The sequence below is a fragment of the Callorhinus ursinus genome, unplaced genomic scaffold, assembly GCF_003265705.2.
Source record: "Callorhinus ursinus isolate GAN/ISIS: 27379988/994484 unplaced genomic scaffold, GSC_fseal_2.0 scaffold6, whole genome shotgun sequence".
In the NCBI taxonomy this organism is placed as follows: domain Eukaryota; kingdom Metazoa; phylum Chordata; class Mammalia; order Carnivora; family Otariidae; genus Callorhinus; species Callorhinus ursinus.
This window is the reverse complement of record NW_027397068.1, coordinates 7833019-7859043: the sequence shown is the minus strand read 5'-3', so window position 1 is coordinate 7859043 and position 26025 is coordinate 7833019. Positions and strand designations below refer to the sequence as shown.

Genomic DNA, 26025 nt, shown 5'->3' with positions numbered 1-26025 from the left:
ACCACTGCCTCCTGGATGTGCGCTTGCTCGCGGGTGGGGAGGGAGCCCGGCTGCATGGAGCATGGGCCCTGGCCCCTCATCTCTTGGCATGTTTCAGGTCTGTACCTGCGACCCTCTCCTTCAGAAACACCTTACCACAGAGATAAGAACCTGGTTTGGCTGTTCTGAATCAGACTATAGAACGGATACCCTTGAACCCACTACTGTTTCTATCAGCCCCCCACCCACCACACCCTGGACCAGTCCTTCCTATTAGATGTTTACAGAGGGCCCAGGAATCTTCAGCACATGTTAGCTACTCACAAGGACCAGTTATGAGAGTTGGCCCCTAGATCTCATTTCATCTTCTAAGCATTCCATGAGGCAGGTTCTATTACTGTTCCCACTTTACAGCTGAGAACATTGGTTGTCATAGGCAACGTGCCCAAGGTCACACTGGTATGTGTGTTATGTGCAGTATGTCTGGTATGTGAAGGAGAGCGGACAGAAAAGCAGGCCTGTGAGGCACGGGAGCTTCTGTTCTCTCCACTACCCAACACAGCCTACAACTGCTAGTCTCGTAATGCCCACAAGAGCTGGCTGCCCAGGGCCACTTCCTAAATCCAACGCAAGCCCAGAGGCTGCACCTTTGTAGCCCAAGCTGCTTCTGGGTTTCTCCTTTCACCTAAGACGAACTGGGGTGGATATGGTGAAAATCCTGCTCCTTCCCTGCTCTTATGCCAGGAGCAGTCCCCATCCAGCTCCAGAACCAGAGAGCAGAAGTGCAGCAAATACCAGCGCCTCCCAAGCAGGAAACAGCTGTTGCCAACCTTAATTTCTCATTTTCTCACTCCCTCTGGGAAAAAAAAACAAAACAAAAAGTTGTGGAACTCTACTTTTCCGAAGGCACCCGACTTGAGACCCAGTGCGGGGCCTGTCCCATCTCTACTTGTAGAGTCCAACCCCCTGGGTGACTGTCAAACACTGGCTCTAGCAGCTGTAGATGATCTCATGCACGGCAGGGGAGCAGGGAAGGTTAACACTGTCATCATCCTCATTCTGTTCTGTGCCGGTTCTTATTGGGGCAAACCTGGAGCCTGGACCAGGGGGCGTGGCAGCCCCCTCTCACCTTCTCACCTGGGGAAGGTTAGGGACAGTGGTTCCTCCTCTGAGCCCAGAGATGCAGGTGCCAATTGGGAGGTGCAGTTCCCAATATGTCCACAAGGTGGCGGAGAACACCCCCTCCGGGAGGAAAAGGCACTAAATCAGTTTCGAAAGGACTGGCAGTTTCCTGGAAACCTTAGAGAAGGGCAAGCCTGACCTTTTTTTAGCCTTTGTTATTCTACCTCATACAGACATAACCAAACTTAAAATGAATGTAACAGGAATTTCGACGATCGGGTCAAGTGCCTCATCAAATCAGCACGCATTCTACAAATAGGAGCTACTAACCCAGCTCCCGTCTGACAGGGGACATTCTCAGTTCCAAAAGGCCTTGATGTTCCTTTTGTTAGACCATAAGACATGTCATCTGCTTCTTGAGGGGACTTAATCAGGAACAAGGAGGATGCTTCCCAGTGGCTGAGGCAGTAGCTGGTCCATTTTGGCTCATCTCTGCTTTCTCCACAGCTGAGTGCTCTCTTGGCAAGCTCAGAAAACCACTGGCAGAGAAAGCAATCCAAGGCTTCACATTTTCCGTACCATCCAATTCAGCGAAAGATGCTCATGCCCAAAATATTTCCACACAGAGCCACACATCTGTCTTTAGAAACCCAACTTTTCATCTTGGCAGGAAGGAAAGTCACCAGAACTCTATTTCAGCCATCTAAGCAAATAAATAATCTGGGAACCAAATGTGGAGAAACCGTGGGATTGAGGGCTGACATTTAGACTTGGTAAATGGGTCACTTCCCAGCACAGTGCAAATGCCTGATAGAACCATCAGGACTCTGCCCTGGGAGCCTTGGCCACAGCAGCTCCTCAGGAATGTGACAGTTCCAAGTACAGGCCTGGACAACTGCCCGGCCAGTAGCCAGAAGGGGCCAAGACAGTGGATCACGTGGTGGCAGAGATGCCAGGGAGTAGGTCTTCGACATGGTTTTCAGTTGGCTGAATGAATTATAGAATATTTCAAGGCAGTCTTCGCTACAATTTTAATGTCTGTGGGAACTGGTTTAAGAACTTCCATATTTCCCATGTGGTACCTCTACGCAATGAAATATGAGTCAGCCCTAAGAAAGGATGAGATCTTGCCATTTCTGACAACATGGATGGACCTGGAGGGTATTGTGCTAAGTGAAATAAGTCAGACCGAGAAAGACAAATACCACATGATTTCGGTCTTATGTGGAATCTAAAACACAAAACGAATGAAACAAAAAGCAGAACCAGACCTATAAATACGGAGAACAAACTGGTGGTTGCTAGAGGGGAGGGGAGTGGGGGGGATGGGCAAAATGGGTGAAAGGGAGGGGGAGACACAGGCTTCCAGTTATGGGATGAATAAGTCACGGAAATGAAAGGCACAGCGTAAGGAGTACAGTCAGTGATACTGTAGTGGCGCTGTATGGTGGCAGGTGGCAGCTACAGCGGTGGTGAGCCCGGCATAATGCAGATGCCGAATCACACTGTTGTACACCTAAAACTAATGTAACACTGTGTGTCAACTATACTCAAAAAAAAAAAAAAAAAAAACTTCCATACTTCCTATGAAAGGACTGGATAAAAATAATTAGTAATTTGTATATTTCACATGATTGCTTCTAAGGGACTTGGGTCTCTTTTTTAACTTATTTGGAAGTACTTGGTCTGTCTACTTCTCTACATTTCCTCAGGCCAGCCACACTCGTGGTCAGCATTATCTCGTGCCTGGGTTACTGCAACGGCCTCCTAACTGGTCTGTATGCTCTTCTTTGCCTCTTTCTAATCCAGTGTCCACACAGCGGGCCTGAGTGGTCTTTCTAAAACATAAGTATGATCATGTACTCCCTGATTTAAAAGATCTCCTACTGTCTTCGGAAAAACATGGCAGTTTTTGACATGAGGATCATAACCTACATGACATGGCCCTTTCTTGCCTTGCCAGCTTCACCTAGACCAACTGCCCAGCATGTCAGCGAACCTAGCTTCTCCCCTTCCCAGGCCACACCCACCGAAGCCTTCGAGTATGGGGTGCGACCTGGAACCAAAGGCCAACACGCGCGCTTGTTAAGTCATTCAGCTTCAGCTCAGTCATCTCTAAAATGGAGAAAATACTGGCCTATAGGCTTGCGGGGCGGATTGCAGAAGTTAACGCAGCTAAGGGAGCCGGACTCAGGTACATGCTTAATAAAGATGAGTGATCATTGTTGACGAGTCAGCTCCTGGATGTCTTTCTGATCTTAGCCCAAATGTCAGCCTTTCAGGAGAATGCTGTGTGCTGATCCCCCAGTCCTGGTCAGGTCTTCCTATATATGCTCTTACAGCATCTGGCACCTCTCCATTCACAGCGTGCTTTGTAATTATATATAAGAGGATTGATTTATTTGCATGCTGAAAAAAAAGTCTGATCAGGGTCAATATCCGTTTTAAGACAAGTTCCAGGAGATCAGAGGCTGCTGTGTCTCCAGGGTTTGCCCAGCACATAGACGGCACTCAATAAATGTTTGTTGAATGACTAAGCTTGAGTAGTTTAGCCAGCGCTTTCCCAGGGACCAAACAAGACTTCTGCGCTCTCCCTGTAGTGAAATCCCTATGTAAAGGGAGCAATGTCTGTGTGCCCTCCCCACCCCCCCCAATTCCCTCCCAATTCAGTTTTTTAAACTCATGAGCTGAGTGGGGGCTTGTAAAGCAGAACCGGGGCTGGGAGTCAAGAGAATGGGTTTTGGGGCTAGCTCAGTTTCAATGTGGTTTCATAACCTTGAGAGAGACATTTAGCTCCTGGGGCCTACATTTATTTCCTAAATTTGTAAAACAAGAGATTTGATTAGTGGTTTAACCCAAAAGTTGCTTAACTTTTTTTTTTTTTTTAAATTAAGCAAGGAGATCTTCCGCCTGCAGGAAATCTTGTGGCAATGCCAGCCGTAAAGCAGACTGCTCAGGTCGTGCAGGCTTCAGCGGCCCTGGGGCCAGAGTCCGGCTCCGGGCTCCCTGCCGTGAGTGCTCTTCAGGTCACAGGGCAGACACCACTGGCCGACGGGCCCCCGGTGCCCAGCCAGTCAGCTGAGGCTCTGTGTCCTGCCTGTTGTAAGAGCAGCTTCAAGTGTCCAGGACCCAGGGCTCTCTCCCGTCTTCCCGGCCAAGAGGTCTTCCACAACTGGAGGGGCGGGTCGTAGTGTCCTCAGCCATCTCCACACCCAACCATGACATGCTAGCTGTCCCGTCTCCTTAGGAGCTTGACGGGCCGCCTGACATTCTCTGTATCTGGACTCTGTCCCTCTGTTTTGCACATGCTTCGACTGACTGCTCAAATTCTTGCTCTTGGACATGCCGTGAGGACTGGGAGGTCTGAAGGAGATGATGGGTCTTGGAGAAGGACCCAGAGTGGGCACAAAACCCTCATGAAATCCAGGCCGTTGGCTTTACCCAATCCTGAGGGGTTGGAGCAAATAAGGGAGTCCTGTAGGGTACGCAAGGGATCACCACAAATTCACTCACTCATTCAACAAACATTTACCAAGCTCCGACAGGTGCCCAGTGCTCTGGATCTCCCCTGCTCCGCAGGGCCAGGCCCAAGATCTGGGCTTTCTCTTCCTGAGGTCAGCAGCAGCTGCCTGATGGAGACAGAGCTGGGGAAGGAGAGGTGCCCCAGCTGTCCGCCGTCTTCCTCTCTTCACCATAGGATCCAGCCGTCCCTAGGGCCCAGTAGCTTCCCAGGCACCAGACTTCCCATTTACTTTTTACATTACAGGACAGGGTTTCATATGACAAATTAAAAAAAATCATAACACTGTTCTATCACTATAGCCTGTTAAAATGCCGAGTCCAAAGGAATGGGATGGGGAGAGAGAGAGAGACTGGTTTTCATCTTAACATGACCTTCTTGTAGTTCCATTTACTCAGTGCTCTTTTCAGGAGTAATAACTTTATTTCTTGAGATTAAAAAGGAGGTACATATGACCATAAATTGATGTATACCGGATATATTTTTGGGGGGAAAGTCAGCATTTAGCTGGAGAAGGCATTCCCAGAGCAGTTATATACAATGTGAAATGCTGTGTCTTTGTGGTTAGTGAGGGCTCTTAATAGCTGATTCTCACAAATCATTCATTTCAGTCACACTGGTGGGCAATCAAGCATGGAGGACACAAGTCAAACAAGTTTATCTCTGAGGACCGGGAGATCATCTGGCATGACCAAATGTCTGCTTCCAAATCATGACAGAGTATTTGGAAATTCTCTTCTGGATCAGCAGTCACGCATTCAAAACCACAGGTGTTTCTAGGTCTGGGCGAAATGTATAGACTGAGGATAAGAGAACTGAGTAAGACACAGCCAGCCTGCTTGGGATAAAGCACCACATCCCTGGTTTCTTATTTTTTAAAGGTAGGAAGATACATTTGGTCATTTATGTACGTAGCTCAGATTCTCGAACTGAGTATATACCTCCTTTTAAAAAGTTATTTAACAGGGGCGCCTGGGTGGCTCAGTTGGTTAAGCGACTGCCTTCGGCTCAGGTCATGATCCTGGAGTCCCAGGATCGAGTCCCGCATCGAGTCCCGCATCGGGCTCCCTGCTCGGCAGGGAGTCTGCTTCTCCCTCTGACCCTCTTCCCCCTCGTGCTCTCTGGCTCTCATTCTCTCTCTCAAATAAATAAATAAAATCTTTAAAAAAAAAGGAAAAAAAAATAAAAATTATTTAACAGAACTATTTATGACAGCTCAAGTTGTTAAAGTAACAAGTTTAGGCCAAGATGGAGTCGCTCGTGTTGAGCCCCACGTCACCAAACTGACGCTTAACTGTGCTCAGCTGTCCCAGAAAAGGCAGGCTGAGGTCAACGAGCCAGTGTCTGCCAGCTCAGCACAAGTCACCCAGCCTGCTCCCAAATTTCCCTTTGTTCCCCGGAAGGAAAGTAACACTGCTTTTGCCAACCAGCAAATGCCCCGTGTAACTTCCTTGTTCCTGCTTACTTTGGTCTAGAAGTCTCTCTGGCCTCGTACAGCTCTTTGGAGCTCCTTTCTCTCTGCTAGATGGGATCCTGCCCAATTCATGAATCACTGAATAAAGGCCTACTAGGTCAGTAAACTGTCTGTGGAAGAGTTTCTTTTAACAAAGTTAAGAATAGTTAAGGTTATAGGGTTTAGAGAGGTTTCAAAAACTTTTTTAGTAAGAGTAAAATTAGCATGACAGAATATTTGGCCAGTGGAGAAGAAAAAATTACTCATACTCCCATCACCCTATGGTAATAACCAATATAGTTTGTGTGAATGAAAAAATATATATATATGGACGGATAGCAATGAGGGGGGAATGGGTGGCAGAATCCATTTTAGGGAGAAAGAATTTTCTGTTTAGTAAAATACTTGTGACAGATCAAGGCTCCAGCAGGATGACTAGGAGAACAGGCACACCCCCGTGTGGGTACGTCAGTCCCCCCCCCGGTCACCTCCTCTCCTCCGTCTGGGACAACCGGCTCCCGGACACCGACGTGGATGGGGGTGGGAGTGCAAACAGAGAGCGCTCCATTATGTGCTTAAAAATGGTGGGAGCATTCCGAGTTTCGGGGTAGCTGGGGAGAAAGGGGTTGGAGACTGGAGTAATGAAAAGGAGAACGCCAGCGTGGGAGACGGGTGGAGCCTGGGAGGTGGGGAGGGCTAAGGAAGAAGACAACCAGCAAGCCATGCCCTCTGGAGGCGGCAGTGGGGGGCCTCGAGGAGGGTCCAGTGCAGGTAATGGGTTGTGCTGTGCTGCGTGGCCCACTCCCTTGTGGCGACTGGCAGGCTTGAAGGGGAAGTGCCTTGTGCGGATGGAGTCTGGGGAGATGCAGAAGAAACGTAAATTTCCCGTATCTGGCACTACACCGCACGGATGGGAAGGGATGGTTTGGGAGAGGCAAGGCCAGAGGTGCCTGAGAATGCAGCAGAAGTAAAAATCAGGCTTAAGAGGATAAGGACAAATACAAGATTCCCAAGGAATTATCAGATGGGGGGGTAAGAAAAGCCCCCAAATTTTCCAAGTTTTGTATGATAAAGAGCCTTTTTCTTATTAAAGGGAGGAGTGACCTCCTAAATTAGCTTGGGATTTGTGACTCTCAGGGGATTACAGCTGGTATAATTTTTATGAAGGGGTCTGTTGGAGTCCAAAGACCTTTCTACACCCCAGGCTGCTTCCCAGTCAGGGTGGGAAAAAGGAGATCCTCTCAGAAGACCATGAAGACGCAAAGTTAAGGCGACCTGGAGGTCGTAATTGTAATCCCAGGAGGAGACTTGTACTTTATGATGGAAAGGGTTTATGATTTCACAATCGTTGGCCATTAGCTTTCCCTATAACTCAACCCTGCCAAATGACCTTGACCATGTTTTATGCTCTTCCTTTTTATATTTTGGGGTTTGGACAGTCCCACTTCATCTTTTTTTTTTTTTTTTTGAAGATCTTATTTATTTTAGAGAGAGAGCGAACACAAGCAGGAGGAGTGGGAGAGGGAGAAGCAGACCTCCCGCCGAGCAGGGAGCCCGACGTGGGGTTCTATCTCAGAACCCTGGAATCACGACCCGAGCCGAAGGCAGATGTCCAACGACTGAGCCACCCAGGCGCCCCGCAGTCCGACTTCATCTTGGAAAGCAGTCTCATGAGACGCAGTTAAGACAGGTAAGTGTTATGTGGCTGCAAAAATTAACCAGAAGGCTCTGACTTTGTTCCCCGAAGGGGGCTGGTGCTGAGGCTGGGGGGTATGGCTAGAAGTTGACTGAAATAGTCCTGAGCGAGTGACCACTGGAATAAGTTAAGTCCCTGTGCCACCAAGGACGTGATCTCTGAAGCGACTGCCTACACCTCTGCCCTCTGGTTGGTTCTCTCAACTCACTTAATAAACCACACGTGTCAGGCTGACACGTGTCAGGAAATGGTTCTTTGTTGGATAGGGTTTCCCTGTCCTGTGGATGTGGTAAATAACAAGACCATTTTCTTGTTTGAAAAGGCAGGATTATCTGAACTTCAAGAATGAAAATTAATGGAGATGAACAATGACTGCAAACAACCACAAAGCCTTTCAGCCTCCCTCACTTACTCTAGTGATGCAGGGCAGGTCCATCCCTTCACACTGCGTCTGGCCTCTGGCTACAGCACGAAGAACAAGCATTAGCTTTTTTCGCTCTGTCCCATTTGTAATTACATGGTAAACCCCATTTGTTTTGAGAATGAAATCTTGTGGCCCTTAAAATCATCTACGTTCTCTAATAAATGAAGTGGTTTGAATTTCATATTCCATAAATGTGTGCCTACGTCTAGAAGCAATGAAAATAAGGTGTTTAGTGAAAACTGGTCAAATAACGAACTCTTACTTTGCAAGGTGCTGCGTGTGTTAATATTCACTCAACAGTCCCGGGCACCTGCCTTCCAGGTGTCAGCCACAGACATGGCCAAGCGTCCCTAATAGACACTTCCAAGCTAACAAGGAGAGAGACGTGAAGCCTGCTGGCCTGGGATGGAGAGAGGAGCCCAGGAGACTGAGGTTTCGGTAAGGCTGACGGCCAGCTCTCCAAGGAATAAGGGGTGAGAGGCTCTATGTTAAGGCTAGGAGGCTAGAGCGAGGGAGGTGGATAATGGGGCTCTGGGGATGGAGCCATCCCGGATGATGACCCAGTTTCAGCCTCATGTAAAGTTGCTGAAATGGCGTGGAGGTGACAGTCGCATGTTGAGGGGATCAGGGGACTCTGAACCTTGGGTATGGGGTCAGCCATCCACATGGAACCCCCCACCGAGGTGAAGGCAGGAGCTGGGGCGGAGAGGAAGACCACAGGCTGGGCGATGCTGGGGAGTGGCTTAGAGACCATTCGATGACAGCAAGAAGGAGGGGCCAGGGTGGTAGAGCCTGGAGGTAGGAACCTCCAAGAAGTTAGAGGTATAATGAAGTCCCCAGCAGTAACCTAAGGAAGTCATAAGTTGTTCTACAAAAAAAAGTTTTATTTCCCCAAAGTCTGGAAAGTAAGCAATCAGGCTCTTTGCATGGATGACTTTCTGGGGAACAGTCTATGTTAGAATGCAGGGGGTCGTAGACTTGGCAGTTCTAACCCTGCTATTCTGCAGATACAGAAACTGATGTCTCCATTCACCCAAGGCCACAGGGAGCTTGACCGGCACGATCCAAAATTCAGTTCACACAGCGGGAGGCAAACAGCACACTGAGTGTGCCTTCGAGGGCCGCACGGGGCGTAGGGTCCCCCGGCCCACCTGCTTCAGCTTTCAATCTGCTCTCCCTTTAGTACATACGTTCTTCCCCAAAGGCAACAACACAGACCAGTTCGTGACTCTAGGATTTCATTCCTATAGAGAAAACATGTGGGAACTAGCTCTCACCCCTTGAAACTTTAAGATTCTGTAAGCATAGTCGGGTGGACATCTTCCCCCCTTCATTCCAACATGAGCATGGTCAGGCAATACTAGGTTAGCTGCATGTACACAATGGCTGCACTCAGAAGAACCTGGAATAACGTTCAACATTTGTCGGGGAGGGAGGCGGGCAGGCTGGGGGTGCAGTTAATGTACTGTTTCAGTCATGCCTCACTGAAAGCTGAGTTTTTTTTTAAAAAATATGGGCTAGTTACAGTACAATGAAGTTAATTTAATAGAGGAAAACCAGCATTAAACAAATTAAATAATGGAACAGAAAATATCAGGTGCAATCTGGATGCTTCGTGAAATTGTCTTTCAGGTGTGTGTGTGTGTGTGTGTGTGTGTGTGTGTGTGTTGGGTTCTGTGCATGGCAAGATATAAAATTCCAGAGGATGTATTATTATTATTTTTTAAAGATTTTATTTATTTTTGAGAAAGAAAGAGAGCACAAGCAGGGGGAGTGGCAGGCAGAGGGAGAAGCAGGCTCCCCACTGAGCAGGGAGCCCGACGTGGGGCTCGATCCCAGGATCCCGGGATCATGACCTGAGCTGAAGGCAGATTGCTTAACTGACTGAGCCACCCAGGTGCCCGGGATGAATTATTTTAACTACACTTTTATTAACAAATCATATTTAACCTCAAGTTAGGTTATGCTAATTCCAAAAACAATTCAGAGGAGTTTAAGGTTGTGAAAACTTATTTAAACAAGCAAATATGCCTCATCTCCTCCTTTGTCTTGGAATTACCTTTAATTGTTAACTTCATCCCTCAAAATGATAAGTATCAAAATTGAATATTTTCATGAGAACCAGTTTGTGGGAACAGCAGTCTTGCTAAGCAACCATGAAATGTGAAATAAGTGACTAAAACTTTAGAGGCAGTTCTTTCAGAGACTGTAATGATCTACTTCAAGATTTATGTATAAAAAAATCCCAATTTTTATTGCCAAATCTTTCTTTCATCCAGTCATTCACCATTAACAAAACTCAGTTACTTGGCAAGAGGCACACAGTGTTTTGCAGGACCTCACTGGCTGCAACAAAGTGACAGGGACAAAAGGTCACGCTGCAGCATTAATGGGAAGCCGGGCATGGTCGCCGAAACTTCTCAGGCCCAGCAGGGCACACTAATTGTTGGTCACACGGCAAGGCCATGGACGGCCAATGGGTGCTGGAAGAGGCAGTGGTTAAGATGGTGTAAAGGCACATCGTGAAGAACAGGGGAATGACTTTAGCATGTGAATGGAGAGGGTGGATTCCTTTGATTGTTTATGTGCTGTTTTGGTCCTGCTTCATTCAGAGCTGAGTTTTTCAAAATGTGGGCCAGCTACAATATGAGAAAATTAATCTAATGGGTGGTAACTGACACTTAAAAAAAAATGAAACAGTACAGAACCAGGGTGCACTCCAGGTTCTTTGTGAAAGTTCAGTGTGTGTGTGTGTGTGTGTGTGTGTGTGTGTGAGACTGTGTTTGTGACTGTGTCTGTGTGTCTGTGTGTGTCACTGTGTGTGTGTGTGTGACTGTGTGTGTGACTCTGTGTGTGTGAGACTGTGTGTGTGTGACTCTGTGTGTTTGTGGGTGTGTGCTGGGTCTTCATCTACAATGCTTTTCTCACTCGGGATTGAATTCAGTACAGCGTGAGGCCACCGCTCCCCAGGACGAAGGGGCTGGAGGCACACATCTAGCTCGCACCGTGTGCCCCTGGTTTCTGACACCACCTCAGACAGAAGCTAAGCAGAGGCTCCAGGGAAGGGTTGTTCACAGGTCTCATCCACAGAGCTGGGACAGCCTGGAGTAAGGACGCTCGGATACGAGGCCCTGTCCTGCGGCGCCTCACCTCCAGCCGTCCATTCCAGATGTGAAGTCACCGTGACCTTTCTCATCAGGTTGTTTCCATCCTCATTCTGCTGCTGAGGAGATCAGGCGGAGACAGGAGCCCCCAGCAGTGGCCCAGCCAGCCCGACGGCCGAGTCTCCAGCTCGCCCCACGCCGCCCCATGACTTACCCCGTGAGGCTCTCCCCGCTCCGGCGCTCTCTCCCCTCTAGCTGCCCTGGAGTTACCTAAGTGGCTCTCAGACATCTGGCTGCGACACTGCTCACGCTAAGCAAGTCCCCTCACTGTCAGCACCTGCCACTGTCCTGACACACAGACCTACCGCCTGCTAGGCATGGGCACTGTCCTCATCACTCACAGACAGCTTTTTCCACGAGACAAATACTTACTCCTGTGAGTGACGTAAGTGCCTCACCTACTGTAGTCTAGTCCATTAAAAGCTTTTGACCCACTACATTGATTTCACAACCACTAATGCGAATCACCCAGTGTGAAATGATTCTCTAGCCTGTGTCTACCAAGAGGTAAAACACATACGAGGGAACTGTGTGAGGAAGGAGTCAAAACCATGTGAACATGGTTTTCTTTTCTAAAGAGAAGGTCAGCCCCACCTTGTGAAGGAGTTCACCAGCGTCCACAGTCGGACTGGTCTGTCTGGACGGGTGGGCAGCCTCCACCTCGCTGCCCGCCAGGACATGGCCCTCTACAGTTTATACAGTGTTCTCCCGCGCATACATATACCACCTCACGTCATTCTCACAACAATGGGGCACTTGGAGCGTTATCACCCCAATTTTGAAGCAAAGCTAACAGGTTCAGAGAGGGTGAGTGACCTGCTCATGGTCTCTGACGTGAATCAGGAAGGAAGACTTTGGACCCAATATTGTTTCTTTCTTTTCTTTTTATAATTTGTGTCTCTCTTTCTGATTGCAAAAGCAACATGCGTTCATTTGAAAATACTCAAAAGTGCTAAGAAGAGAGTGAAAATTACCTGTATGCTTTTTTTTGTGATAACCCCTTTAACATTTTTAAAAAAATTTTATGTATTGGGGAGTGGAGAGAGAGAGCACACACGAGTGGAGGTAGGGGCAGAGGGAGAAGCAGGCTCCGCACTGAGCAGTGAGCCCGGGGAGGCACTCGATCCCAGGACCCCTGAGCTGAAGGCAGACACTCAACTGACTGAGCAACCAGGGTGCCCCCTTTTAACATTTTTGGGTATTTTTTTTTTTTTTTTTTTGCTTTTATAAAAATAGGATCACCTGAGGCCATACGGAGGTGGGTGAAGCAGCAACCTCTTCAAGGACAGGGGTGTTCCCTGCCAAAGCCTTCCTTCCCACTAGCCGGTAACAGTCAGTTACCAGGAAACCTTCCTCCTCCTCTTCCTTCTCTTAAAAGTCCTTCAAATCTCCATGCAGTAGTGGGGGGGCGGGTACGGGGGCGGGGGGTGGCATGGTAGGAGAGACTCACCAAGCCAGCCAGACTCAAAAGTTTTGGGACATTATAAGTTCAACATAGAAGGGAAACAAAGAGCTTTTCTAACTAAAACTACCAAACATCAAGGAGAGAGAGAAAGAGGGAGGGAGGGTGGGAGGGAAAGTGGTAGGGGAGGAAGAGAGGGAGAGGGAGGGAGGGGAATGGACATGCTTTCAGGAGCATCGGGGCCTCCGACTTCCAATGCACGGTCCTAGTATGAAGAAGAATTAGGACTTGAGCCCAGAGTCCAGCCCCTGCTACCTGCGAACCTACAAAATCAAATCTGTCACCCTGACACGTGAAGGCCTTATTTACATTATTTTGTTTATACTTAAAATTATTTTATTTATTATTTTTAAAGATTTTATTTAATTTATTTACCAGAGAGGGAGACAGAGAGCACAAGCAGGGGGAGCGGCAGGGGGAGAAGCAGGCCTCCCGCCGAGCAGGGAGCCCGATGCGGAACTCGATTCCAGGACCCCGGGATCATGAGCTGGATCATGAGCTGAGCCGAAGGCAGAAGCTTAATGACTGAGCCACCCAGGTGCCCCACTTAAATTTTTTTTAAAGATTTTATTTATTTATTTGAAAGATAGTGCAAGCGAGAGAGCACAAGCAGGGGGAGTGGGAGAGGGAGAAGCAGGCTCCTCACTGAGCAGAGAGCCCTACGCGGGGCTCGATCCTAGGACCCTGGGATCATGACCTGAGCCGAATGCTTAGGCAGATGCTTAACCGACTGAGTCACCCAGGTGATCCTATACTTAAAAATTTTTATATGATATGTTGCTTTTTGATGTAAGCTGATTTTTGGCTGGGGCTCAGTAATCTTTTTATACACTATAAATGTGTATTTTATACATATTTTATATATATTTATAATATACATAAATAAATAGAATTGACATAATCATGAAACCAATATATTAACTCTTAATGCCTCTGAATACAATTTACATGTTATTATGTGTATTACATATATATTACATATTACAAAATATATGTAATATATATTATGTGTTAAATAGGAGTAAAAATGATAACAGTTACAAAGAGACAAAGTAAGTTATCTAGACATCCTGGCCAGTATAATCCTTTTGAAATAATTACCTGTATAAAGAAATGTGTTGGAGTGTCCTCCCACCACGATGTCCACGCCCTTCACTTTCTGAGCGATGAGTTTATCCATTTCAAAACCAGAGTGTCCCAGTGCAATAATTTTGTTCACATTTAGAGTTTTTAGCTTATCAACTTCAGGCTGCAATGCAGTGATTTCATCTTCAAATACTAAATTCCTTCCTAAGGAACAAAATAAGTAAAATGGACATTTATTAATAATTTTTATTATATTGCTTATTACGCATACTAACACATAGAGTAAAAACACCTTTATCTACTAAAGCTCTTAAATTACTAAAACCAAAACATATTTGTAAATTAAATATAAAATCCCTAAAAAGCCAATAAAAATTCACATCAATATCCTTAGTTACATTCACTTAACGTTGCTTTAGGTTAAGGTTGTGAATGATATTATGTTGCTCTAATGTAATCTCAAGCTATGAGGAGGCTTCAGACCTGCAACCCTATTTCTTATTTTTTTTTTTAAAGATTTCATCTATTTATTTGAGAGAGAGAGAGAGAATGAGAGACAGAAAGCATGAGAGGGAAGAGGGTCAGAGGGAGAAGCAGACTCCCCGCTGAGCGGGAAGCCTGATGCGGGACTCGATCCCAGGACTCCAGGATCATGACCTGAGCCGAAGGCAGTCGCCCAACCAACTGAGCCACCCAGGCGCTCTATTTTTTAAAAACATGTTTTTAATATCAGATGTTTCTCAGTCATATTATTTTTTGAGCAAGACATGGCTGTACCCATCTTGACTTGATCCAGTTCAGAAGGCATGGCTCAGAATGGCATTTATTTCCAACGAGCAAATTCATTCACAAAAGACAAAGACTTCTCATTATTGAAATTACTCCTAAGACTTGTGTCACAGGACCTAAGAGCAACTCTGCAAGATTAATCCTAGCTTTCTTTGACCAGTGGCTACTTTAGAAATGTACAGTTTCCCAAGCAAAGTACTTTGTAAGAAAACATTCACTTTTATGTCTTAGTTCTGGTATTTTTGTTAAAAGTGATCTCTTTTAAGTTACTTGATTCGGTGTTGTAAATTAAATTATAATGATTCTCTCTGCTGAAAAAAGCGTATTTTTATATTCAGACTTCCATTGTGCCAAGGCAGAAAGTGCCTGAGCACACGAGCATGTTGTAGGATCTGTATGTCAAGTCATCATGTTGCTTATACACCTTACACTTAGTGCGGTGGTTTGGTTATATCTCGATAAAACCGGGGTGGGGGGCGCCCAGATCAGTACATCTAAGGCTTCATTTGCCAGTTCAGGATAATCAGTCTTCCAACTTAAAACTTTGTCGGCAACTAGTCCTTGAACGTCAGTCCTAACACACCCGTTGGTGCTGCGCCTTGTTCATTCGGTAAAGCCGACTCTGGCGCGTTCTTGAGCTCCGCCTTAGTTAGACAGGGTCTCACCCAGCTCCTGCTGGCACGGGAGCGTGCACTTTCTTCCCCATTTACTCCCCCTTGCAGCGCTAACAGAAGAACGCCCCGGGGACCCGGCTGCGGGGTGCGGCTGTGACTGTGTGGACCCACGGCCCAGAAACCCAGCAACTCACAGGGGCGCCACGCTGGACTGGTCGTGCTGTCCCCAGCTCACAGGTGACACTTAAACAGCAGGGGTAACAGCTTGGCCACCACTGTCTGCCATGAAAACATCAAGAATAATCCGCTTCTTGCTTACCACTCACTCCAAGAAGCCTGGGGCTCCCCGGTCACCCCACAGGGCCATGTCACTCTCTCTGCGAGCTCCCCGAGCCTCCCTTTAAGTTAACAAGTTGCACCCGCCCCCTGCCCCACTTGCCATTCTCCCCACCGCTTAGCACTTCCCACTTTCTGACGCACCAAATATTCTAACTCATTTATTTGCTCACTCCTGTAAACTGCAGTAGGCAGGGTTTTTTGTTTTTTGTTTTTTGTTGTGGTCAGCATCCCTGGTGCCTAGAACTATGCCTACACGTAGGCACTCAGAGGAAAGAACCAACGAATGAATGAATATTGAGCCCTTCAGAGAAGGCGACCATCTGCTTTCGTTTGGCTGGCAACAAGGAAGAATGGTTCAGAGAAATGCTTCTGAGGACAAAGACATGTATTCTCCTAACACATTAGGAGCCTCTCGGGATCCGTCATCACACACATAAGAAAGTATGGGATCTGTTTCAGGATCTCCTGAGGGGTTACAGGAGTTTCACTGTCAGGCTAAAATGAATGAACTGTGTGTGCTATATACCTGTGGGCACCCAGGCCATGAGGACTGGAGGGATGGGGCTGGACCAGGGGCCCAAGAGCTGCAGGAAGAACACGTGCACTGGGCCTGCGGTCTTGGTAGAAGCAGGTGTCCCAGAAACACTGCTCCACCCCTCCCCAGCACTGGCATCAGTCCAGGAAGGCTGGATGGCTACACCATCCAGCCTTCCTCTTCTGGGAGCTGCTGGGAGGGCATCACTCCTTCAGATACATTAGCCCAGTCAAGGACTAATACGAGGTGCTACCAGAGTCCCAGCAAAGGGGGGCTGATTTCTGGAGCCCCTGTGTCTCTTCACCGACAACCCCTCCTTTCTAACTGGTGACTATTTCAGAAGGGATGACGCTTTTCTCCCCATCATGCCTGAACTCCTTGGTCAGTCATTCAGGAGGCCCTGCAATCTACTCCTCACCCCGCTTTTTGCCTTCCCTGCTTGGAACCTGTGTTCCAAGAAACTGAACTATTCGCTCTTCTGACATGGCGGCCCCCATGCTTCCCTGCTCTTATGTGTTCATTCCAGCAACATTTATTGAGGACTTCCCATATGCCGGGCACGGTACAGAGCAGAGAGCAGTGGAGGAGACAGAGAAGGTCCCTGACCTCACGGGGCTTGCCTCCCAGCATGTGACTCTGACCTCACCGCTGGAATGCCCTTTGCCCCAGGATGTCCTGCGTGTCCTGGAGGGGGCCAAGGAGCTTCTTCAAGTCCGCGGGACCTCCAAGCTGGCCATCACTCCTTTCACTTACCCCCTGCTCCTAAAAGACCTTCCCCCATTCCCTGACTCTGTGACTCTCTTAGCGCATTTAATTACATTCTGTCTTGAACAATTTCAAAAAACAGTGGGTACAATAGAAATTAGAGAGACACAGAATTACTCAATTATTCAACAAGTCCACATCTTTATCTAAAGCTCCCCCTCTGGCCTCTATACTAGGTTCTGGACGTTCACTGAGAGGAGCCCTAGGCTCTGTCCTCAGGCTGCTCAGGCCAGCACAGGAAGCTGACAGTAAGGGAAAAATGTTATCCGGGGGAGCTGCTCAGGGGGAGGGATTTTCTGTGGGAGCTGGGGACACAGAGCAAGAGCGTTCAAGGGGAGCAGGAGCAAGGGCGGCAGCAACCCGGCCATGTCATCCCAGCCTGCCCGACACTGGCAACTGGCTTGTCTGCCGTCAGGCAGCCCGGTTCACTCTGCCAACCCCGCGTGGTCCTCTTTGCAGAAAAGCCCCGGGAAGCCGGAGGCACAGCCCCCCTAGACCCCAGGGGAGGTTAGATCCCCGGGGCGGGGAGCAGCGGTTAGGCTGTGTGTGTGTGTCGGGGGGGGGGGGGGGGGAGCAGCCTGAGACTGTCAGCTGGGGCCGCAGATGGGACCACACGCTTCTTAGAAGAGTGTTTCTGAAACACGGGGAAAGCCGGTGGCTCATCCTAGTCACAGCCACCTCCTAGCTCCACAAGGACCTCAACAGCTCCTTGGTGACCAGGTGTCACACAGCATGCAGAGGCTCGGTCCCCAGGGAAGCCCCGTGTGGGCCCTGCCCCCGGGCTGGCAGCAGGACCCTCTGCCCTCACAGCGGCTCAGGACCCAGCACGCCAGCCTTCCCGTCGTTCCCAGTGGCCTGGACCAACTCTAGCATCGACATTAGATCACTTTTCTAATTGCTAAATGACTGCAGGGCCTTTACCAGTTAATGCTTCATGAAAACCCCTGCTTCTGGGTAATGCCTGCTCCTGGGTTTCCTGCTCCTGTTTCTTTTTCTTCTTTACACTCTGCTCTCCACAAGGGCTGTTATCACCTTTCCCCACACAACGCGACTACAGTGCCACTGACTGAATCCCCTGTGCTGCGCCTTTTATCCCTGTCAGTTGCCCTTTTTTTTTTTTCCTTCAAATATGGGAAGAAAACGGATTTGGATGATTTAGAAAAAATGTCACTTTCATTTTCGCTGCCAAAGTGTTTCGGTCAAAGCGTTCCTGTGAAAGTTTCAAAACTGTTTTTTGAAAAAGTTTTGAAAAACATTTTGAAAAACATTTCAAAAATGTTTCTTGAATAACTTTAGGATTATACATGCATGCATGTATATGTTCACGCTGTATGAAATATAGCATATATAAGACATTTATATTAGAATATATATACTACAGGACTTTTCAAGGATATGTATTCCTCAGAAAGCCAGATACTGAACAAAGTCATTAAACAGAAGAAATAGATAATGAACAGGGAGAAAGGAGAGTTAACTAGACATATAATGATCATACTAGAAAAGGAAAGGTAAGGTAAATTGAGGTAAAACCCTAGCTCTGGGCCCTCTGACTCCACAGGAAAAGGGGCAGTGCCTTATGTTTCATTCTCCAGTGAATGACTCTGTAATGTTAACCCTGGACGTAAACAGCTTTCTTGCCCAATTCTGAATCCACTGAATTAAACAAAGATACTGTGTATGTCAAAAAAGAAGTTCACTGAAAAAAGAGCAATGTCTTTAAGAGGTAATTTGGAACAACGTGGAGGCCACCAGACTGGTTTCACCATCAATGTTATCCTAAGTAGACTACCTGCCCAACACCACACGTTGTTCCTGCTTTTACCCACAGTCCATAAAAATCATGCCAAGCTCTGATTTAACACATCTGTTTGCAACCAATGAGTGCTATAAAAGTAGAAAATACCTGGATTTGAGAGAACAGGGGTTTCTTTTGAAGTATATCCAACAATTCCCACAACTTCATCACCAACAGAAAGAATTTTATATGGCAAATAAAGTCCTGATATTTGAGATGCTAGCGGCCCCTTTGCTTTAATATTTGCACTCAGAATTGGAAATTTGGCCTCTTGGAGGAGTGGATCAATCAGTCCTTCTACACCATTATCAAATTCATGATTTCCCAGTGCCTGGTAGAAAGGGAAAAGAGAACAAGAATTAGGTACTCCGGAATTTCTAACAGAAACATACTGTAAAGAATATGACACATGAGCCCAGTGGCTCCCAAACCTGATGGGGCTCCAGGAGCTGACCGCATGACCTCTGTCATCCTCACGCCCAGAAATTTGACTCATTGCCCCTGGGGTTGGGCCCGGGGGCACACAGATCATCAGGCTCAGTTGGGAATTGCTTCCCAGGTCCCGCACCACCTACTGGAGGTGGCACTGATGCATGAAGGAGTCGCCTGGGAAGCTGGCCACACGTCCACCGTCCTGCGATCCCCAGGTCTGGGGCAAGTTCGAGGATCTACCTTTCCTAAGCTTTCCCCAGCCTTTCCAGGTTCTGTTTTCTCTCATAAACCCACGTTGCAATCTGCCCACCCAACCGTCGTGACCGCCCATCTGCTGGGAGAACCACTGAAATCAACAGGACTGTAGCAAAAGGCGACTGGAAACGTACTGTTGATAGAGAGGCCAGAGCCTCTCCTCGTCCCATCGCCGCATCTCCTCGGATCATTCCCCCCTTATGCTCCCACAACTCTTTCTTCCCAATGACCGTGTGGTTCTCTAATTCTTTGGGGAAAATGAAGATCCCCGAAGGCCGACAGGAGATGGCTTTCTCTACATCGTACAGGATGGCACGGGTGTCCTCCTTTGGGCAGCTCTGGCCCGCCCTGCGTTTCACTCCCAGCAGTTTCACATCCGAGGAAGGTCGGGATGGTGCAGTGCTGTTGGCCCGCTCTGAGCGCGGGAGTTGGTGAGGAGCTGGCATGGCTGAAAGGTGCCCTTGCCTCCCATCTTCTTTGCTCTCTCCCAGTCCTCACTGTTCTGGGAGTGGCCACTGGGCCCAAAACAATGCTTTGACATCTGGCAGCTTCCCCCAGAGTAATCCTGACAAACCCCGGCATTCCGGCCACCTCCTCTGAAACCCTGCCCTCCCTTTCTCTCTTGGCCTCCTCGCATAAGCTTATCTCCCCCAGGCACCTGCTTACTTGCTCTGGCAGGCGGTTTGCTAACTTAGTACTTAACGCCAGTGAGTCTCAAACTTTCCAAATACCACGCCTGATTTTGCTTCACTTTGTTGTCATCTGGGAGCAGACCTGGAAATGCAGGTTGGTGACCCATAACTGAGATTAGGGTCCCCCTGGATTCTCTCACGGGCCCCACTCCTTTACTAGCACATTCCGCACTCTGAAGGCATGTTCAGCATGTTCGTGGGGGCCTCGCCGGACTGCGTGCTCTCTGAGCCGCCGCGTCCTGCTGCCCGCCCCCACCCTGCTCAGCACTGTGGCCCCTCACCCGCCACCCAGGCACCCCGTGAGCATCTGGGGCTCAAAGAACCGTGCACATGATATCCTCACGCGTACCTTTATACACACAAAGCAACACAGTGTCTTCATATTCCCACATACCTGTCTCCCTGATGAAACTCAGAATGTGTGAATCTGCCTCGTCCCTGACGCTTTGAGTACCCACTCATTTCTACTTCTTCCTCTTAACTAACTGCTTCAACCTTAGAGGCTGACCCAAGTCTTAAAAGGGTCTCCCAGTCTTGGGTAATTGTCTGTCTTCTCTTTAGAACATCATGATTTCGTCCTGTGGCAAAATCAGTCTCCCTCATGGGATTACAATGAACTGTCTTGCCTAACTGTGAAGTCTTTTTTTTTTTTTTTTTTAAGATTTCATTTATTTATTTGAGAGAGAGACACAGCGAGAGAGGGAACACAAGCAGGGGGAGTGGGAGAGGGAGAAGCAGGCTTCCCGCGGAACAGGGAGCCCGATGTGGGACTCGATCCCAGGACCCTGGGATCATGACCTGAGCCGAAGGCAGACACTCGACGACTGAGCCACCCAGGCGCCACCCTAACTGCGAAGTCTTAAAAAGTGAGTATTTCTCTCATTCTTCATGGCAGATTATCCAATGTGTCAGCCACCTTGCTGTTTATCCACAGCATTATGTTGCTAGCGTTCAGCGACCGTTGGAGTTACCTTATTCATTTACTTGGGACTTTTTTGATGTCTCCTCCCGAGTGTAACACCCTGAAAGCGGTGATGGTGGCTATCTTTTCCTATCTCTGTGGGGAGAGGAGCCCTGATCTGGGTGCTCAGGGCTGAGCAGAGACCAGCTGAATGAGCTCCTTCACATCCCCATCTTCCACTCGGAAGTGAACATCTGCAGTCCTGACTTTCCCCCTGACCTTTAGTTCCCTGTGTCCAACTGCCGCGCAGACGCTTCCCTCCAAGGACTCACAAGCACCCATGTTTACCCATGCTCAAAGTCCCTTCCTCTGGGATCCGCCATGTTGGCCCAAGCTGCCTCCATCTACCCAGTCAAGGAAGCCAGATACCCCGGGGCAGCTGAATGCCCCCCACTCGCTAGCTCTTCCTCACCCCCCACCAGCATCCCACCTTTGCCTAAATGCTCGATTCCATCCATCCCCCCGCGTGCATTCCTCGCCCGTTCCCTCCTGGACCACTGCCACAGCCTCCTCACTGGCTTCCAGCTAGTGCCATTCCTTCCTCTGAACCATTCAACATAGTGCTGCCAGAAAAAAACATTCTAAAATGCAAAGTTTGGGGCGCCTGGGTGGCTCAGGCTGCCTTCGGCTCAGGCCATGATCCCAGGGTCCTGGGATTGAGCCCCTCGTTGGGCTCCCTGCTCAGCGGGAGCCGGCCTCTCCCTCTCCTCCCCACTTGTGCTCTCTCTCAGTATCTCTATCACTATCTGTCTCTCTCTCTCTCTCTCTCAGATAAATAAAGTCTTTTAAAACATTAAAAAAAAACAAAATGCAAAGTTTATCTTGTCAAGCTCAACTGTAAGGTCCTATGGTGGCTCTCCACTGCTCGTGTGATAAAATTCAACATCCTGAGCTCCTTGAGCCATCTGGTCTTGCCTTCCCCTCCAGCCTTATTTCTGACACCCACCGTCGGCTAAAGTATGAGACAACCAGGCAGGGCTGGCTCCACCACTCATGAGGTCAACCAGAGCACACTTGTAAACCACAGCTTCCTCTGGAAGGGCAGTGAATAAAAGAAAGGTTGTAATAAAAATGGAACAGCATTGACTAAGCACTTGCCGCACGCCAGCATCATGCAAAGTGGTTTTGTTAAGAAAACCTGGTTTTGTGCTGTGAAATTGGTATTATTACTATTATCATTTTACAGATGAAAACAGATCTAGAGACACTGAATGAATAGTTCAAGGTCACGCAAGTAGTAAGTGGTAGAGCTGGGACTGGAACCACTTCTGTTTGACTCTAACCTTCTTAACCTCTATGCTTGGATATAAAGAGCTTTGCATAAAGCCTAGCAGATAAAATCCTAAGTACCTGCAGTTTTCATGCTCTCACTCATCTTTGTGCCTTTGTATATAACAGATAAATGATGACTGGTTGATTGAAATCCAGACAGGTAGATGAATAGAACTGCACAAGTAGGCAGAGCTGCAGGCAGAGGGAGGAGGAGGAGAAGCAGGCTCCCCACTGAACAGGGAGCCCAATGCAGGGCTCGATCCCAGGACCCCGGGATCATGACCTGAGCCGAAGGCAGCCGCTTAACTGACTGAGCCACCCAGGCGCCCCTGAATGAATACTTGAATGAGCAGAAGAGTCTCTGACAAATTTCTTTCTTCTATACACAGCTAACTTTTCCTACAAAAATTCCTTTGCAGAAAAATGCCTTGGTAAATTCTTATTTTCTTTATAAACTCATATTTTCATTTCCCCACCTTGACGTTTTCCAACCTGTTTCTCCTCCATTGCATTTATTACAACTTCATTATTCAAGAGCTCTTTGGAAGGAGGAGCATACCCCCCCACTTGAGTATACCATGTTCCGTGCTGGCTTTCAGGAGGAGCTCAAGAAATGCGTTAAATACAATTTTTTAAAGTTTTTACTTTCACTCCAGTTAGTTAACATACAGTGTTATATTAGTTTCAGGTATACAATATAGAAATACATGGATTCTTACTCATTTCTATTATTTGTATTAACATGACAATACCTCAGGAAGAGTCTGTCCAAGAGCACTCAGAGCAATGAAAGATAGAACATATCATCAGGGCAGGTCATCTTTCCACGTTCCTTTACATCTTTTTTTTTTTTTTAAGATTTTATTTATTTATTTGAGAGAGAGAGAATGAGAGATAGACAGCACGAGACGGGAGAGGGTCAGAGGGAGAAGCAGACTCCCTGCCGAGCAAGGAGCCTGATGCGGGACTCGATCCTGGGACTCCAGGATCATGACCTGAGCTGAAGGCAGTCGCTTAACCGACTGAGCCACCCAGGCGTCCCGTTCCTTTACATCTTAAGGAGCATTTGTAGCACCAACATAAGAAAATTTATGCAAATTCATACTCTAATATCATTCCACCTGTTTTGGTCCTCTCTGAAAATTCCAGTACCTTTCCTTATGTGTGCTTGTAAATTTTTTGCTGCTCTGCCCAAAGCTTCCCCCATGACTTTAATAACCCATCCTGATCTGAGCTAAACTGTTACTTGTCACTAATGTTATAACCCTCACATCAGGCAAGTATTTTTTCTGACCTAAATCATACTCTTATGCTTTCTCCCTCTTTGTTGTTGTTTTTTTTTTTTTTTTGCTTTCCAAAAGTTTCATTTCTAATATTGGGCTCATTCACTTACTAACGCTATTCATTCACTGATTCGAGAGCTATGACAATCTTGTGTCTTTTCACTATAAACCCTAAAGTTCAGTAATATATGGTGATTAACATAACAATAAAAAAACCCCTAAAGTTCATACCAACTGCACTGTTCTGTAATTTAAGACAGCTGAGTGTAGCAAAATGACCTTCTTCAGTGTCTCCAACATCAAAATCATAGAGATTTAATGTGAGCCTCTGGTCTGGCCCTGGCTCCTCACCCTCACTGCTTTCTTCAGGCAGAAGCCTAAAACACTATTTAAAAAGACAAAAAAGAAAAAAAAACCAAAAACCTGGTGCTCTTACATGAAAAGAACTTTCCTCACTTTCCATCTAGCCCAGCCCAGCATGTTCAACCACCGAAACCCCTGAAATGTTGCTGCCATTTAAAGCTAAACACAACTGTAAGGACAGGAGGACATCTGATTCTTCTGTGATTCTTATTAAATAAACTCTTGTTAAATCAACTCCGAGGAATAGAGTCTGATTTGTTTAACACCTTCTGCAGGTGTCTGTTAATATTTACACTTGATGTGGATAATTTGTCAAAGTCTAGCGGTGGCTTTGGAGAAAGTCTCTGTTGACTAAAGATAAAGCCCAGAGGTTTTTCAGGTCATTTGAAGTAGCAATGGAAGAATGAAGATATTCCAAGACTTCTGGCTCCAAGTTTCTTGTTGGATTATTAACAACACCCTGCAGGGAGGAGTGGGGGAAAGCTTGTGTCTGAACGTCAGTTATCATTCTCATGAATTCTGGACACAGGCCAAAGTCAACCTGCCCTTTGTGGATAAGCAATTTCCTTACTTAGACACATTTTCAGGTGATTAGGAGGTGACTACATCTCTAATCATTTTATTTCCAAATATACTGCATGCTAAACAGAATTTAAGCTACCATTCAATTATTGTCTCTTGGTTACAGTGCAAACAAATACATGATGTCATAGTGTCGTTCTCCTCTACTTCTTCCTCTTCCATGAAAGATGCCAATTAATTGACTGAATTAATCTTTCCCACTGTGTTTGGACTGAGCCTCAGAATCCTTCCTACCTTAGCCCCACAGGGAGTTACTGTCAATCAACTAGGGCTGGCGCTGGAGATGAAATTAATTTTTCATGCTTGCCCTAAGAGAATAATTATGTGCGGCATCTATTTATTGAGTTCTAACAACAATAAAATAGACCTTTGGTGAGTAACAAATGTTAGAGGCCACGCTTTCAAAGAAAGAGGGAAGGATTCTGTCTGATTGGTCTCTCTTTGCCGTGTTCGTTGCACCTGTCGTGTGGCTGGAACCCGCTAGTGAATTCAGCAGCCACACTGATGAGAGGCTGCCCGACCACCCTGTCCTCCGAGCCTGTGCACCAACTCCCAGGTTTTTCCTTTCCCAAGGCTCTTCCTAGCTGCCATTTATTCATTTCCTCCTTTCACCTGTAAACAAATGTGCCCTTTGGTCTTGAGGCCTGGTCCTGAACAAGTGCACGGACAGAAGAAATAATGAGAACACGCCTCCGGCTGAGAGTAAGAGAGCCCTCCGTTGTCGGAGTGGGTCCACCTGAGCCCTGACGCTGGGATTTAGGCACAGTCTGCAGGAGGGGACACAGAAGTCCATGGCCGTCTGACAGCCATCTATGAAGGTCTTTCATTATTCTGGAATGTTTTGCTTTTACAGAGAAATCGTCCCTTTCTGATCTCTCCAGCTACAGCTGATCGATCAAAGCAGTACACAACATGTATTATTAAACAATATGTATTAACTGACCCCCATCATTCATTTAAAGTATCTCCGACACAGGGGAAACATTTGCTAAATATTTGCTGAATAAATGAACAAATAAATAAATAACGGAGGGGAGGAAAGAGGCAGAGAATTAATTCCCAAGGCTGGAGGCACTGGTTCTCCACCCCCTGGGCTGGTTGCTACTGGCGGCCTCCTCCGCGTCCCACAGAACCCTGTCCCAGCGTCATCACGTCTCTGTGTGCTGCGGTGGAAACAGGGGTTACAAGACACAGTCGCCCCGACCTCTAGTTTCAAACTGGTAAAGAGTTCTGTTTCGAAAGCCTCTGATGAATGGTCACGGCAGACAGAGTAATAATTTAAGCAAGAAACTTGGCCATATAAGGCAAGGAAGCTGCAAAGCCCTGAGACCTGAGCAAGCATCACAGGCCAAGAACCTGTTCGGCGTCACCTCGCACAGAGCCTACCTTCTCAACTGGGCCTTGTGTCCCAAAATAAATAAAGCTGTGAAGAGGCCACA

The 26025-nt window shown here is 47.4% G+C and overlaps 1 protein-coding gene and 1 long non-coding RNA gene across 2 annotated transcripts in view; one reads left to right on the top strand and one right to left on the bottom strand.

Moving 5' to 3' along the window:
* Positions 1-26025, bottom strand: part of NT5E (5'-nucleotidase ecto) — a 47144-nt gene that overhangs the window by 9847 nt on the left and 11272 nt on the right. The window contains exons 2-3 of the mRNA XM_025862206.2: positions 18855-19077; positions 13922-14110 (exon numbers count right to left, since the gene is read on the bottom strand). Of these exons, the coding sequence (XP_025717991.1) occupies positions 13922-14110; positions 18855-19077 (412 nt within the window). The remainder of the gene's footprint in view (positions 1-13921; positions 14111-18854; positions 19078-26025) is intronic.
* Positions 6094-8359, top strand: LOC141372886 (uncharacterized). Its single transcript, XR_012378408.1, has 3 exons — positions 6094-6192; positions 7547-7764; positions 8093-8359. It is a non-coding gene; the product is annotated as an uncharacterized lncRNA (long non-coding RNA).